The sequence below is a fragment of the Rhincodon typus genome, chromosome 4, assembly GCF_021869965.1.
Source record: "Rhincodon typus isolate 14 chromosome 4, sRhiTyp1.1, whole genome shotgun sequence".
NCBI lineage: Eukaryota > Metazoa > Chordata > Chondrichthyes > Orectolobiformes > Rhincodontidae > Rhincodon > Rhincodon typus.
Genome location: NC_063335.1, coordinates 116,368,189 through 116,385,528, shown reverse-complemented (window position 1 = coordinate 116,385,528; position 17,340 = coordinate 116,368,189). Strand labels below are relative to the sequence as shown.

General features: G+C 43.3%; 1 protein-coding gene across 3 annotated transcripts in view; it reads left to right on the top strand.

Moving 5' to 3' along the window:
• The window catches only part of LOC109920582 (oxysterol-binding protein-related protein 1-like), a 198,949-nt gene that overhangs the window by 143,663 nt on the left and 37,946 nt on the right, over positions 1–17,340 (top strand). For all 3 annotated transcript variants that reach the window (XM_048595574.1, XM_048595573.1, XM_048595575.1), the window contains 2 exons: positions 9,984–10,059; positions 15,170–15,304. In XM_048595574.1, coding sequence (XP_048451531.1) covers positions 9,984–10,059; positions 15,170–15,304 — 211 coding nt within the window. The remainder of the gene's footprint in view (positions 1–9,983; positions 10,060–15,169; positions 15,305–17,340) is intronic.

Sequence of the window (17,340 nt, the reverse complement as noted above, 5' to 3'; positions counted from 1 at the left end):
ATCTGCAGTTCCTACTATCTCCAGGATGGTATGTTGCCTCCCTGGTGCTCAAGTCAAGGATGCCTCAGAGTGGGTACAGTACATTCTGGAGCCAGTGGTCGTGGTACACAAAGGTATAAATGACGTAGGTAAGAAAAAGGATAAGGTTCTAAAGACAGAATACAGGGAGCAAGGAAGAAAATTAAGAAATCGGACCTCAAAGGAAGTGATCTCAGGATTACTACTGGTGCCACGTGCCAGTCAGAGAAGAAATTACGGGATATACTGAGTGAATACATGGCTGCAAAGATGGTGTCAAGGGGAGGGTTTAGATTCCTGGGGCATTGGGACCGGTTCTGGGGGAGGTGGGAGCAGTACAAATTGGGCAGGTTACACCTCGGCAGGACTGGGAATGATGCCCTAGTGTTCACTAGAGCAGTTGGGGAGGGTTTAAACTAATATGCCAGGGGATAGGCACCTATGTAAAGAGTCAGAGAAGAAAGCAGCAAAGACAAAAACAAAAGCTAAAATAGGGAATAAGAAAAGTTATAGGCTGAGAAACCAAGGACAAGATTTAAACAGGGCTATTGAGAAAAATAAGGAGGAGACAATCACTGTTAAATGGACAAGCTTTAAGGTTTTGTACCTTAAAGTGCAGAGCATCTGCAATGAAGTGGATGAATTAATCACACAGATAGATGTAAATGGGTACAATATAGTTGGGATTAAAGAGACTTAGCTGCAGGGTGACCAGGGATGGGAACTGAATGTTCCAGGGTATTCAGTATTTGGGAAGGACGTTCCAGGGTATTCAGTATTTGGGAAGGACGTTCCAGGGTATTCTGTATTTGGGAAGGACAGGCAGAAAGGAAAAGGTGGCTGAGCAGCACTGCTGGTTAAAGAGGAAATTAACACAATAGTGAGAAAGGATATTAGCTCTGACAATGTGGAGTCTGTATGGGTAGAGTTGAGAAACACCAAGGAGCAAAAAGCATTAGTAGGTGAATTATGTAGACCCCCAAGCTGCAGTGGTGATGTTGAGAATGCCATTAAACGTTAATTAGAGATGCATTTGATAAGGGAATATTGGTGATCAAGGGTGATTTTGATCTGTACATGTATTGGGCAAATCAAATTAGTCAGAATGCCATAGAGCAGGAATTCCTGGAGTGTATAAGGGATGGTTTTCTTGACCAATAAGTGGAGGAACCAAGTAGAGAGCAGGCCATCTTAGACTGGGTACTGTGTAATGAGATGGGAATCATTGCCAATCTAGCTGTATGAGACTCCTTGGGGGAAGTGCGACCATAACATGATAGAATGTTTTTTTTATCAGGACTGGAGAGTGAAGTTGAGATTCGGAGACTAGGGTGCTGAACCTTAATAAAGGAAACTATGAGTATATGAGGCGTGAGCTGGCCTTGATAGATTGGGGAGAGAAAACGTTCAAGGAATGCATGGGTGAACAGCAACAACTGTTTATTCCTGTCTGTTGCAAAAGCAATATGAGTAAGAGGGCCAATCCATGGCTTACAAAGGAAATAAGAGATAGTATCTGATCCAAGGAAGAAGCGTATAGATTGGCCAAGAAAAATAATAAATTTGAGGATTGACAGCAGTTTAGAATTCAGCAAAGAAGGACCAAGGGATTGATTAAGAAAGGGAAAATAGAGTATAAAAGTAAGCTTGCAGGGAACATAAAAATTGACGCTAAGAGTTTCTATAGGTACGTGAAGAGAAGGAGATTGTTGAAGCCAAATGTAGGTCCCCTACAGACAGAAACGGGGGAATGTATAATGGGGGACAGGGGAATGTATAATGGGGGACAAAGAAATGGCTGAGGAACTGGATATATACTTTGGTTCTGTCTTCACAAAAGAGGACACAAATCAGATACCAGAATTGTTGGACAATGCAATATTTGGTGGAAGGAAAGAGCTGAGGGAGATCAAAATTAGTAGAGAAATGGTGCTGGGAAAATTGTTGGGATTGCCGATAAATCCCCAGGCCCTGATAATCTACATCCCAGAGTACTTAAGGAAGTAGCTCTAGAAATAGTGGATGCATTGGTGGTCATCTTCCAGGATTCTATAGACTCTGGAACAGTCCCTGCAGATTGGAGGATGGCTAATGTCACTGCAATATTCAAAAAGGAAGGTAGAGAGGAAACGGAATTATAGATCGGTGAGGCTAACATTGGTAGTGGGAAAATTCTCGAAAGCATTGTCAAGGATTTAATAGCAGAGTATTTAGAAAGCAGTGTCAGGATCAGTCAGAGTCAGCATGGGTTTAAGAAGGGGAAATCATTCTTGACAAATCTGTTGGAATTCTATGAAGATGTAACTAGTAGAGTTGACAAGGAGGAGCCAGTCGATGTAGTCTATTTGGTTTTTCAGAAGGTGTTTGACAATGTCCCACATAAAAGATTAATGTGCAAGATTAAAGTGCATGGGATTGGGGGAAGTGTATTGAGATGGATAGGAAACTGGTTGGCAGAGAGGAAACAGAGTAGGATTTAATAGGTCCTTTTCAAATTGGCAGGCAGTAACTAGTGGGGTGCCACAGGGATCGGTGCTGGGACCCCAGCTATTCACAATAAATATTAAAGATTTGGATGAGGGAACAAAGTGTAACATCTCCAAGTTTGCAGATGATACCAAGTTGGGTGGGAGGGTGAACTGTGACGAGGATGTAGCGATCCTTCAGCACAATCTCGACAGGTTGGTGAGCGGGCAAATAGATGGTAAATGCAGTATCATTCGGATAAATGTGAGGTTATTCACTTTGGAAGCAAAAATAAGAGGGCAGATTACTACCTGAATGGCTGTAAATTGGGAGTGGGGAGTGTGCAGCGGGACCTGGGTGTCCTTGTGCACCAGTTGCTGAAGGTAAGCATGCAGGTGCAGCAGGTGGTACAGAAGGCAAATGGTATGTTGGCCTTCATTGCGAGAGGTTTCTAATGCAGGAGCAGGGATGTGTTGTTGCAGTTATACAGGGCCTTGGTGAGGCCACATCTGGAATATTGTGTTCAGTTTTGGTCTCCTTTTCTGAGGAAGGATGCTCTTGCCCTCGAGGGAGTGCAGCAAGGTTTACCAGGCTGATTCCGGGGATGGTGGGTCTGATGTATGAGGAGAGATTGACTAGTTGGGATTATTTTCACTGGAGTTCAGATGAATGAGGGGGGATCTCATAGAGACTTATAAAATTCTAACAGGACTGGACAGGGTAGATGCAGGGAGGATGTTCCCAATGGTGGGTGTGTCCAGAACCAAGGGTCACAGTCTGAGGATTCAGGGTAGACCATGTAGGACGGAGATGAGGAGACATTTCTTCACCCAGAGAGCGGTGAGCCTGTGGAATTCATTACCGCAGAAAGTAGTTGATGGCAAAACATTGAATGTATTTAAGAGGCGTTTAGATATTGAACTTGGGGCGAATGGGATTAAAGATTATGGGGAGAAAGTAGGATTAGGCTATTGAGTTGGACAATCGGCCATGATCGTGAAGAATGGTGGAACATGTTCGAAGGGCTGATTGGCCTCCTCCTGCTCCTATCTTATATGTTTCTATTAGCTCTTTTAAATGGAATCTTATTGCAATGTGTGTCAGTTATTTTCTTGATATCACTTTTTAGAATCTTTTCTCTTCTAGTTCTTTGTCCTTCTGTTTGTTCCCTAAAATTTGTACCTCTTTCGTCTTCAGATTTTCTGCTCCTTCAATTTTCTTGTGGTTCACCATATGACCACTTCCCCACTTCAGCTGTTTGTGTGAGATACCATAGATATCTGCCAGAACTTCTGCTTCTTGGATCTTTGATACCTGATGCCCTTAAATATGATTTAAGGCTTGCTGTGATATTATTTTTGAATTCTTGCATGATTTCCCTTGCATTCTCAATATTTTTCCCTAACCTCAGTGATTGAAACCATTGATCATACAGCGTCTCTTTCTTGTCTTGCACATTTTACATATGTCCGATAAGTTTCTTCTCCCGAGTGCTAAATTTTGATTGATAAGCTTCAGAGACAAGCTCATAAGTATTAAGTATTCTTTTTATAGTATTTTTCTAATTGGCAAATTGTTTTTCTGAGAAATTTACATGCACATACATAGCTGTACCTGTCAAAATACTCTAATATGGAGGTCCACGTTCTTGGACATTTTGTCTGCCCAGCTACCTTTCAAATGAGATGAAATATCTTTCAACTCCACCCTCCAAATTTGGGCACTAAATGTAGATTTCTAGTTAAACCAAATCTCTCATTTGAATCTGAATGATCATCTGAACTACTACCTATTTATTTCTTTACTCTAAAAGCTCGTTTTCTGGTCAAATTACGTTGTCTGATATCCGTATCTCTTTGGAGTTCAATTTCCCTGTCTCTTTCTCCTCTCTTCCCCTTTTCAAGCTTTCTGATTTCTAATTCTCTTTTCCTCCTTTTCGCCTCCTCTACCTTCCTATCTCCTCCTGTACTTCCTTTCTCCTCTTTTACCTTCCTTTCTCCTCTTCTACCTTCCTTTCTCCTCCTCTACCTTCCTTTCTCCTCCTCTACCTTTTCTCTTCTCTTTATCTTCCAATTCAAGTTATTTCATTTTCTCTTTCTTTTCAAGGTTTTCACATTTTCATACTTTCAAACCTTTTCAATTTGCTTTTTAATTTTATCTAAACCTTAGCAAATTCTAGCAATGACGCATCAGACTTAGGGTTCCTTCCCTCCTTTGAGCTAAAATAGCTTTATCATTACTTGAAGATTCTGATCCTTATGACATTTTGTTATTTCTACCCTTATTTATCGTCTAACTCTCTCTGTTTAACCTTTGTCAAAGGTTTCAAATATTGCACCATTTTCTCTTCAGCTTGCACTCTTAGCTATAAATTGGACTTTTCAAAATGGCACTGTGCAATCTACTTCATCCCAACACTAATTTTATGTCCAAAACATCCACATATATATCTTGTTTTTTAAAAGACACAAATCCCTCAAATTCAAAGAATTCCTATCCTGCCGAGAGTCCTCACTTTATTATAATCCCAAGTGATGGTACCATTGGACAAACTATATCTAGCTTGCTTGATTGTATCATTAATATTTTTTTCCGCAAGTTAATGTTGGGTTTAGTCACTGGTGCATATTAATACAAGGCTAAAGGTGTTCTTTAACAACAGAACACAAGTTTATTTCACAAAAGAGAAAAAAAAGGTGAACCAAACGATACGTATATAGAAAACAATTTAGGAAGATCTTAACACAAATAGGAAAACAAAGTTTTATGAATAAAAAGCTGACATTAAAATATTATCCATGGGGGAAATAGGTGGCAGATGTGGTTCAATGTACAGAAGTGTGACATGATGCATTTTAGTGCAACAGAATGTAATATAGGGTGCAGGATCAGAGGGAAATTGGTGTATTTGTGCATATATCATAGAATATGGCAGAACAGGTAAGAAAGCAGTTAATAAAGTGTGCGGTATCTCAGGCTTAAAATGTGTATAGAATACAAGAGCCAGGAGGTTATTCTCATCTTGTACAAGACACTTGTTAAATTTCACCTGGAGTATTGTCTAGTTCTGGGCACCAAACTAGAGGAAGGATGTGAATGCATTGGAGAAAGTGCGGAAAGGATTTACTTTTCCAGAGGTAAGAGGAGTTGGACCTGTGGCAAGGCAGGTTCTTGGGAGCTTGGCTGAATTTGAAAAAAGGCTGGGTAACATCTCAGGAAAATCGTTAGTTGATTGGTTCTTAAGCATCTGTTGTTGGAGACTTCAATAGGGCAACAGCAAAGCTGGGCAGGATAGACGGAAGGTTGGTGGGAGAAACAGTAGCTGAACAATGGATTACTGTTGAAGAAGAGATGGTTTGAGCACAGTCAAGGTGCATTCTCTCAAAATGGAAAGGTGAGACATGCAAATTCAGAGCTTGCTGGATGGTAAAGGAGATTATGATAGTGTGCTTATGACACATCAGGTAGAAAATACTGTTGAGAGCCAAGTTCAGAAAGGGAAGTGAAAAAGCAAATAAGAGAAGCAAAGAGGGATTATGCAAAAAAGACTGACAGCTAGTGTAAAGGGAATCTCAAAATCTTCCCAGCACACCAATAGTAACAGGGTGGCAAAAGGAGGAGCAGGACTGATTAGGGATTCAGGATGATTACACATAGGACCATGAGGCATGGCTGGCATGTTAATTGAATGCAAAAACAAATTATTGGAAAAACTCAGTAGGTCTGGCAGCACCTGTGGAGCGATAGCAGAGTTCATGTTTTTGTTCCAGTGACCCTCCTTCAGAGCATGTTCATTGAACACTTTTACTGGTATTTACATCTGAAGCAGATGCTGCCCAGGCTATAGTGACAGGAGGAAACTCCGTCACTGGAAAGATTTAAAATTGATAAGGTGGAGGAATTAGAAAAGCTATTGGAACTTAAGTTGATAAGGTCCTGGGACCAGATGAGATGCATGCAAGGAAATTGAAGGAAGTAAGAGTGGGCATTGAAGAGGCACTGGCAATATTTCCATCTTCCTGGATATGGGGGTGGTGCTGAAAAATTGGAGATGTGCAAGCATTACGCCCTGTAAAGAGAGAATATGCTGTTACAAACCAGTTTTACTTTGTTTTGCGAAGTTTCCCACCAATTATTCAAAATGCAATCAAAAATCATCTGGAAAAATTGAGTTTATTTTGAAGGGTCAAAGTGGATTTGTTGAGGGAACATCATGCAAGTCTCTTTCTTAGATTTGGAATCAATGACAGGAGTGATTGATTGATTGGACAGAATATAAGGAACAGCAAACAATGGCTAAAAGATTAATAAGGAGGTAAAAATTATGGAATGAGAGAAGCAGAATGGAAGTATATAAAATGAATGGTAAAAGTTTCTATAGATATTTAAAAGTGTTAAGAGTGAACATTGTTCCTATAGAAAGCTTGTCTAGGGAATTAATGATGGAAAATGAAGTAATGGCAGAGGCAGACAAATTAAATAGTCATTCTACATTGGCGTTCACTGTAGAGGATACAAATCTCATCCTAGAAGTGGCTGTAAATCAGGAAAGGAGGATGGTTCAATCACCAGGAAAATGGTACTGAGCAACTTATGGGAGCTGCATGCTGACGTCACGTCCCTGAGCCCTGATAAACTTCATCCTGGGACCTTAAAAGAAGTGGCAAGTTGGGTAGTGAAACATTGATTTAATTTTCCAAAATTCCCTAGATTCAGGAAAGATTTGCAGGTCTATAAATAATAAAACAGTGGTAAAATGAGAGGTGCAACCAATTAGGAACCAAAAGGGGAATTTACACACGGAGGTAGAGGACATGGTATACTATTAAAGTATTAAATTAATACTGTGCCTCTGTCTTTACCCAGGCTGAAAATGCTACCCGGTCATGGTGAAACTGGAGCAAATTAAGTTGTTTAAAATTGGCGTGGTGTTATTGGATTGGCTGTGTACTTAAAGTTGACAAGACACCAGGACCAGATAAGCTCGATTCAAGGATACTGGGGGAAGCGAGAGTAGAAATTGTAGGGCGTGTGTCGTTGTTTTTAAGTCGTCCTTAGATTGCAAGGTGGTATTGGAGGGCTAGTGAATTGCAAATGTTAGGCACGTGTTTGGCTATTCCTTGCACCTTTTTTTGAACAACTACAGACTGGTCAGTTTAACCTCAGTGGTTGAAAAACTTCCTGAAATAATAATTCAGGACAAAATTAATAGACAAGGACAAGTGCAGGTTAATTAAGGAAAGCCAGCATGGATTAATTTATGGTAAAGTGATTAGGAAGGGAGATTTAGGATTTTGACTGGTGATATATTTCCAAGTGGAGATGGTGAGTCGCTTGGAGGGTAACTTGCAGGTGGTGGTGAGGAGTATTGAATTATCCATAATCCTACTGAATGACAAAGCAGGCTTGAGGGGCTGAATGGCATCTTCCTGTTCCTATGTCTTTTGGACTTATGGTCTTATGGCTGTTCTTAACCTTCAAAGGCGCTGTGGAGGAGGACATGGTGAGCTGCTGCAGTGTATCCTGTAGGTAGTACACATCTCTGAATCCCCTTGGCACCAACGTTCAAGATGGTGGATTGGACTGATCAAGTGGCTGCTTTGTCCTTGATGGTGTTGAGCTACAGCCAGTGGAAGTTGGTGGATGTAAACAAAATGCTGAGAATCTGAAAACCTGATGGTGTCTGGCACCAGCTGAGGAGAAAGAAACGGAGTCCACGTTTAAGTCCACTATGACTCTTCAGAGGTGGATGGTTTAGGATGGTGAATAAAATACCAATCAAATTAACTGTTTTGTCCTTCATAGTGTTAAGGTTCTTGCTTTATTCCACATTTGCGTAACAGTGTTGGGGGCTAGGGGCGGTGGTGGTGGTGGTAGGAGAAGAGAGTATGTGGGCCAGAAGACCTGGAGGGAGGGAAGTGAAGAGGCAGTGGGAGAGAGAGATAGAGAGAAATGTTTGGATCCAGGTCTGGTCTGGCAGGGAATCTTGGGTACAGAGCAGGAGATGGAAGTGTTGGGAGGTGGAGGTGATGTATTTGGAGGTGTGAGAGGTACATATGGGGTCTTTAGATTCCTATTCAGGAGTTGGACAGCGTCCTTAATTGTGTAAAGTTTCCTGTACATTAATTTACTTAATTTCATTGGAACCTCCAAATACTCCACTTTAAACGAGCATTTTGGTGAGTTTTAGTATAGAGGAATTGCCTAGCCGGGTCTCCATGCGCAACTCCAAACCATGCTGGTCACCTTGCCACTGGAAAATACACTGTGTCTGTATGTAGGCCTGTTACACAAGTATGTTGCAAAGCAATACTTCACATGACTAATAATTAATTGAAAGACAAATTAGATTTTCAGAAAATAAACCTGTGGGTTACGATATGCATAATTTAAGACACGATGTTGTAAGTGCTGTAAGAATAACTTTGGGCAAATTCAAGATCTCTAACACTGTTTTCCCTGTTAAATTTTGAGTTTTTTGTTGACTTATAATGAAAGCCTTGTATTTATCTGTCATATCTTTTCTAACTGCTTCCTAAAGTGCTTTATAGCCAGATAGGACAGTGATTGTATTTCAGAAGCACTAATGAAATGCAGCAGCCATTTTGTGCACATTTAGCTCCCACACATACCAAGATAATAATAGAGAGATAAACTGTAGCCAGAATACCAGAGATAAACTTCCCTACTCTTCCCTGAATAGTGCAGTGGGCTCTTTTTGCTTTTAGCTGAGATTGGTTCAAGGAGCTCATTTAGCATACTATCCCTAACTTGAGCCATAAACTCTGGATTGGAGTCCCACTTCAGGACTTGATGGCTAAAGCGGGTATGTTCGTAAAATGGGCAAATAGGTTGAATGTCAACCTATTAGTTCTTTTATGTTATGCCTATGGCAGGCATAAGAAGAGGAGGAACTCGTGGTCAGCTGTTCTTGATATGGAGTAGTGTGCCTCCCAGGTAGACACCCTTGTTACAGGCTTGACACCTGATCCAGGAAAATGCAAATGTTTTGCAACATGCGCCACTGGGTGTAAAAGGAGAAAACGACTTGATTATGGCTTTATCGTGTGACTTTCAGAATGGTAAATGGTCAGTGCGATGGCTGTGACATTTTCTTATTATAGTTGCTATGTTTTGAACAAAAGTTGTTGCGGCACTCTAATTCCACTCCTCCTTGAACTCGTTGTTCCATCCTGTTCTGTTCACTAGGATTCTAGTACATGAGTAATGTATTGCAGCAATGGTCCAGCACATCGGAGAAACTTGCCACAAATGGATAATAAATAATGCTCTTGATCAATTTATGATGAAACATGTTCTGTGCAAACAACTAATTACAATTTATAAATAAATTTCAGGAAACCATTATTAATTAAGTAATGACAAATTCAGCCTGGTCTTTTTTACATTAACCAGAGTGGCTAACAGGTTCTGAGAGCAGAATATTGATTATTGATCAATGATCAGATCTAAAAGACTTCTTTTTTCTCTCACTTTAGAACAAGCTTGCCAGCTCCAATGTTTTCCAGAAATGATTTTAGCATTTGGAGTATATTACGTAAATGCATTGGAATGGTGAGTAAATTTGGTGCTCTATGCTTATTTAGTTTTTTGATGTGTGGAACTAAATTCCATTACCTGATAGGGAGAGAAAATGTCATGCAGAACATTCTCACTTTAATAATTGATATTCACTGTTGTATTGTCGTCTTGGTAGTAGAATTGTCTCCATTCTGGAATGTGCCAATTAACTATGAAATAGGAGCGAGAGTAGGCCACTCGGCGCCTTGAGCCTGCTCCACTATTCATTAACATCATGGGTGAACGAATGACTCCAAATTCTGCCCACCTTGATAATGTTTCAACACTGCTAACCAAGAATCTATCTACCTCGGCCTTAAAAATATTCAAACACCAACTTTTGAGGAGCAGTGTTCCAAAGACTCTTGGATTTGTGTGTTATGAAATTCTGTTTCTTCATTTCTCATTCTTTCATTCTCATCACTGGCAAGGCTGAAAGGAAGGGTGTTAGTGAATTAGATGGGTTTTAATGTCAATGGAGGATGATCTCAGTAAAAAGGACCATGAGACAAACTTTATTTTCCAGATTGATGCATTGATTTTTAAATTACACCCAGTCCCGTAGTGGGATTTAAACCCATGTCCCCAAACATTGAACTGGGCTTCTGGATTGTTAATCCAATTATATTACTGTCACATTTTCACTCTTTTTCATTTTACCTATTACTAGAGTGCTTTAAAAATTGCTATTTTTAAGTCCTTCTCAATACAATCTTATTTGGTCGAGCAGGTAGATGTGAGATGTTTCTATAGTTATCAGTGTGAAAATATAGTCAGTGTAAACTAAATGCAATTTAGACCATTCCCTGACTAACACCTCCAGCACAACCAAAGACCACTACAGTTGTTGATATTTTTGTCAGGCTGATTTGCTGATTTCAAATTTTTTTTTATTCATTTGTGGGAGGTGAGTAGTACTGGCTGACCAATATTTATTGCCCGTCCCTAGTTGCCCTTGAGAATGTGGTTGTGAGCTGCCTTCTTGAGTTGCTGCAATGCACGTTTTGTGGACCCCACAATGCTGTCAGGGAAGGAATTCCAGGATTTTGACCCAGCAATACTGAAGGAACGGCGATATAGTTCCAAGTCATGGGGGAGGCAATGGTCTAGTGGTATTATGGCTGGACTGTTAGTCCAGACACTCAGATAATGTTCTCGGGCTCGGGTTCAAATCCCGCCATGACAGATGATGCAATTTGAATTCAATAAATATCTGGAATTTAGAACCTAATGATGACTGTGAATCCATTGTCAATTGTCAGGAAAATCCATCTGGTTCACTAATGTCCTTTAGGGAAGGAACCTACCATCCTTACCTGGGATAACAAGGTGTAGAGCTGGATGAACACAGCAGGCCAAGCAGTCTCCGAGGAGCAGGAAAGCTGATGTTTCGGGTCTAGACCCTCCTTCAGAAATGGGGGAGGGGAAGGGGATTCTGAAATTAATAGGGAGAGAGGGGGAGGCGGATAGAAGATGGATAAAGGAGAAGATAGGTGGAGAGGAGACAGACAGGTCAAAGAGGCGGGGATGGAGCCAGTAAAGGTGAGTGTAGGTGGGGAATTAGGGAGGGGATAGGTCAGTCCAGGGAGGACAGACAGGTCAAGGGGGCGGGATGAGGTTAGTGGGTAGGAGATGGGGGTGGGGCTTGAGGTGGGAGGAATGGTTAGGGAGGCGGGGACGAGCTGGGCTGGTTTTGGGATGCGGTCGGGGGAGGGGAGATTTTGAAGCTTGTGAAGTCCACATTGATACCCTTGGGCTACAGGGTTCCCAAGCAAAATATGAGATGCTGTTCCTGCAGCTTTTTGGGTGGCATCATTGTGGCACTGCAGGAGGCCCAGGATGGACATGTCGTCCAAGGAGTAGGAGGGGGGAGTTGAAATGGTTCGCAACTGGGAGGTGCAGTTGTTTGTTGCGAACCGAGCGTAGGTGTTCTGCAAAGCGGTCCTCAACCCTCTGCTTGGTTTCCCCGATGTAGAGGAGGCCACAACGGGAACAGCGGATACAGTATACTACATTAGCAGATGTGCAGGTGAACATCTGCTTGATGTGGAAGGTCGTCTTAGGGCCTGGGATGGGGGTGTAGGGGCAGGTGTACCACTTCCTGCGATTGCAGGAAAAAGTGCCGGGTGCGGTGGGTCTGGAGGGCAGTGTGGAGCAGACAAGGGAGTCACGGAGAGAGTGGTCCCTCCGGAAAGCAGATAAGGGTGGGGAGGGAAAAATGTCTTTGGTAGTGGGGTCGGATTGCAGATGGCGGAAGTGTCGGAGGATGATGCGTTGGATTCGGAGGCTGGTGGGGTGGTACGTGAGGATGATGGGGATTCTGTTTTGGTTATTGCGGGGAGGGAATGTGAGGAATGAGTTGCAGGAAATGCGAGAGACACGGTCGAGGGCATTTTCGACCACTGTGGAGGGGAAGTTGCGGTCCTTGAAAAACGAGGATATCTGGGATGTCCAGGAATGGAATGCCTCATCCTGGGAGTAGATGTGGCGGAGGCGAAGGAATTGGGAATAGGGGATGGCATTTTTGCAGGAAGGTGGGTGGGAGGAGGAGTATTCTAGGTAGCTGTGGGAGTCAGTGGGCTTGAAATGGATATCGGTTTCTAGGTGGTTGCCAGAGATGGAGACAGAGGTCCAGGAAGGAGAGAGAGGTATCAGAGATGGTCCAGGTGAACTTCAGGTTGGGGTGGAAGGTGTTAGTGAAGTGGATGAAGTGTTCAAGCTCCTCGTGGGAGCACGAGGTGGCGCTGATACAGTCATCGATGTAACGGAGGAAGAGGTGGGGGATAGGGCCAGTGTAGCTTTGGAACAGGGATTGTTCCACGTATCCTACAAAGAGGCAAGCATAGCTTGGGCCCATGCGGGTACCCATGGCCACCCCCTTTGTCTGTAGGAAGTGGGAGGAATTGAAAGAGAAGTTGTTGAGGATGAGGACGAGTTCGGCTAAGCGGATGAGGGTGTCAGTGGAGGGGGACTGGTCGGGCTTGCGGGACAGGAAGAAGCAGAGGGCCTTTAGGCCATCTGCATGGTGAATGCAGGTGTATAGGGACTGGACGCCCATGGTAAAGATGAGGTGTTGGGGACCAGGGAATTGGAAGTTTTGGTGGAGGTGGAGGGCATGGGTGGTGTCACGGACATAGGTCGGGAGTTCCTGGACGAAGGGGGAGAAAATGGAGTTGAGATAGGTGGAGATAAGTTTGGTGGGGCAGGAGCAGGTGGAGACAATGGGTCGACCAGGGCAGTCAGGTTTGTGGATTTTGGGAAGGAGATAGAAACGGGCTGTGCGGGGTTGGGGAACGATGAGGTTGGAGGCTGTGGGTGGGAGGTCACCTAAAGTGATGAGGTTGTGGATGGTTTGGGAGATCCTCACCTGGTCTGGCCTACATGTGACTCCAGACACACAACAATGTGGTTGACACTTAACTGCCCTCTGGGCAATTAGGGATGGGCAATAAATGTTGCTGGCCAGCAACACCCTCATCCCGTAAATGAATAAAGAAAGAAAGTCAGGATAGCGAATGGCTTGGAGGGGAACTTTGCAGGCAGTGGTGTTCCCTTGTATCGGCTGCCATTGTCCTTCTAGATTGGAGTGGTTGTGAGTTTGGAAGGTGCTGTCTAAGGATCTTTGAATTTCTGCAGTGCATCTTGTAGATGGTACACACTGCTGCTACTGAGCGTTGGAGCCGGAGGGAGTAGATGTTTGTGGATGTGGTGCCAATCAAGCGGCTGCTTTGTCCTGAATAGTGTCAAGTTTCTTGAGTGTTGTTGGGGCTGCACCCATCCAGGCAAGTGGGGAGTATTCCATCACATTCCTGACTTGTGCCTTGTAGATGTTGGACGAGCTTTAGGGAATTAGGAGGTGAGTTACTTGCTGCAGTTTTCCTAGCCTCTGACCTGCTCTTAAAGTGTGGGTCCAATTTAGTTTCTGGTCATTGGTACCATAAAGGATGTTGAAAGAGGCGGATTTGAGTGATGCTAACACCATTAATTATCATGGGGTGGTGGTTAGATCTTTTTCTTATTGGTGATGATCATAGCCTGGCATTTGTGTGGCATGAATATTGCTTGTCTCTTGTCAGCCCGAGCCCAGATATTGTACAGGTCTTGCTGCATTTGGACATAGGCTGCTTAGATATTTGAGTTGCAAATGGTGCTGAATATTGCACAATCATCAGCGAGTATCTCCACTTCTGACCTAATGGTGGAGGGAAAGTCATTGATGAAACAGCTGAAAATGTTTGGGCCTAGGACAGTACCCTGAGGAACTCCTGCAGAGGTATCCTGGTGCTGAGGTGACAACTGATCTCTAACAACCACAATCATCTTCCTATGTGCCAGGTATGCTCCCACCAATGGAGAGTTTGCTCCCTGATTCCCACTGATTCCAGTTTTGCTAGGGTTCCTTGATGCCACTCCGTTGAATACAGCCTTGATATCAAGGGCTGTCTCTCACTTCACTTGATGGCTGAAGATGTCCTGCTCACTTTGTCTTCTCCCTTTGAACAAATAAATGCAAGCTTAGCGAATGGGATCAATTAACCAAAGCAGCTTGTTATCTATAGGGATCTCCAATAATCAGAAGATTCAGGTATTTAACCTTTAACTCCTCATAAACCGAACTACATAATTGTTATCACCACAAATCCAGTGACATCCCTGAGGTATATTCCATGTATTGGCTGAGAGGAATTCTCACTAACCTGTGTAGATCTTTAGCAGTGAGGTCTTTTAGAACTTGTGCCACCTTTCCCAACAGGAGTCATGAGGCTGGATGTCATTTTCGTTCTCAGTTGCAAGCATCTGGAAGCCTGCTCTCCAGCAATTCACCATTTCATTCCTCATCCCCCAACCCCAAACATGAATGCTATGTGTCCATTTGCCAATGTTGGGGATGTTTCCCATCCACAATAAAGCACCTGTGGTTGTTGAGATTTAATGTTTTGATACTGTGTATAACATCTTTGAGTATTTTATCAATACTGTTGCAGAGAATTGAACCACATGTGGACGAATTGATCGCACTTTTTGACTTATTAAAGTGTTCATAACAGTGCTATTCTATAAGTACTATGTAAAGTACTACATTGACATCTGTTCTTTGTTCCAGGAGCTATCTAAGATTGCTATGCCTGTTATTTTTAATGAGCCACTTAGCTTTCTGCAGAGACTTACAGAATACATGGAACACACATATCTTGTCCATGAAGCTATTGGCTCCCGTAATTCATTAGAGCGAATGCAGGTACAGTATAATCATTGCTTTCTGATCTCTAGCTGTTACCTATTTGAATCTGGATTGTGGTTCAGTTAGAACTAACTAATTAAGAATGCACTGTAAGGAAAAGCTTTTCTATTGGAAAAAATTAGAATATTGCGTAGTTTCTAAACACCGGAATTATTTGCCTAAACACACTCTATTTCTCTCCTCCTTTCTTTAAACCCTCTCCACCTGCCCTGATATCCCATTATTTGGCTTGGTGTCATATTTTGTTTGACACCCTTCTGTGAATCACCTGTTATGCAACATTAAAGGCAGTATATCGATGCGAGATATTGTGATGAGCCACTTAGCTATCTTTCTTTTCCTCTCTAACCTTCATGTCTCGCTATCTACCAACATGTGAACGTACGTGGTGGTAACTAACTAATGGCACCTTGAACCTGTCGTATCATTTGACAAGACCTGATCTCATTATGGCCTGAATATCATCTCCACCTACCCCAATACACATTGAATCCCTATGTTTGCCTTAAAAATATCCTTTGATTCTGATTCCACACATCCCTGGAGAAGGGAAGCCCACAAACTTTCCCAGAGTTAGTAAGAACTGCATATGCTGGAGTCAGAGATAACACAGTGTAGAATTGGAGGAACACAGCAGGTCAGGCAGCATCAGAGGAGCAGGAAAGTTGACGTTTCGGGTCAGGACCCTTCTTCAAAAATGGGGAGGGGGAATGGAGCTCAGAAATAAATAGAGAGAGATGGGGTGGGGCTGGGCAAGGTCGGTGGGATGGTAATAGGTGAGTGCAGGTAGGGAGTGGTGGGGATTGGTCAGTGAGGTAGGAGAAGCAGGTAGGTGGGAGAGATGATGGACAGGTCGTGTCAGGTCAAGGAGGCAGGGATAAGAGGGAGGGTTGGGCAAGGGATGAGGATAGGGGTGGGGAGATTTTGAAACTGGTATAATCCACATTTAGGCCATTGGGCTGTAGGCTCCCGAGACGGAATATGAGGTGCTACTCTTCCAGTTTCCGGGTGACACTGGAGGAGGCCGAGGATGGACTTGTCACCCAGGGAGTGGGAGTGGGAATTGAAATGGTTCGTGACCGGAAGGTGTTGTAGTTTTTCGTGAACAGAGCGCAGGTGCTCTACAAAGCGGTCTCCAAGCCTCTGCTTGGTGTCACTAATGTAGAGGAGGCCACTTCAGGAACAGCGGATGCAATAGACCACATTGACAGATGTGCAGGTGAACCTCTGTCTAATGTGGAAGGCTTGTTTGGTGCTTTAAATGGAGGTAAGGGGGAGGTATAGGAGAAGGTGTAGCACTTCCTGTGGTTGCAGGAAATGGTACCAGGGTAGTGGGGCTAGTGGGGAGTATGGAGCAGACGAGGGAGTTGCGGAGAAAGCGGTCCTTACGAAAGGCAGATAGGCGTGGGGAGGAAAATATATCTTTGATTGTGTGGCAGAGAATGGTACGTTGGATACAGAGGTTAGTGGGGTGATATGTGAGGGGAAGTGGGCTTCTGTCTTTGTTTTTGTTGGGGGGAGGGGCGTGAGGTCAGAGGTGTGGGAAACAGAAGAGATGCGGTTGAGAGCATTTTTGACCACCGAAGGGGGGATGTTGTGGTCCTTGAAATAAGAGAATATCTGGGATGTTCGGGAGTGGAATACCCCATCTTGGGAGCAGATGTGGTGGAGGCAGAGGAATTGGGAGTAGGCGATCGCATTCTTGCAGGAAGGTGGGTGAGAGGAGATGTAGTCTAGGTAACTGTGGGAGTCAGTGGGCCTGAAATAGATGTCAGTTTCGAGGCAGTCACCAGAGATGGAGACAGAGAGGTCCAGGAAGGAGATGGAGGTATCAGAGATGATCCAGGTGAAACCCACTCTTTGAGAGAAATGATTTCTCCTTGTCTCTGTCTTGAATGGGAGACCCCTTATTTTTAAACCACCCCTAGTTCTAGTCTGTCCCACAAGGTAAGCATTGTTGACAAAAATAGAAATTGCTGGAAAAGCTCAGCAGGTCTGCCAGCATCTGTGGAGAGAAATCAGAGTTAGCGTTT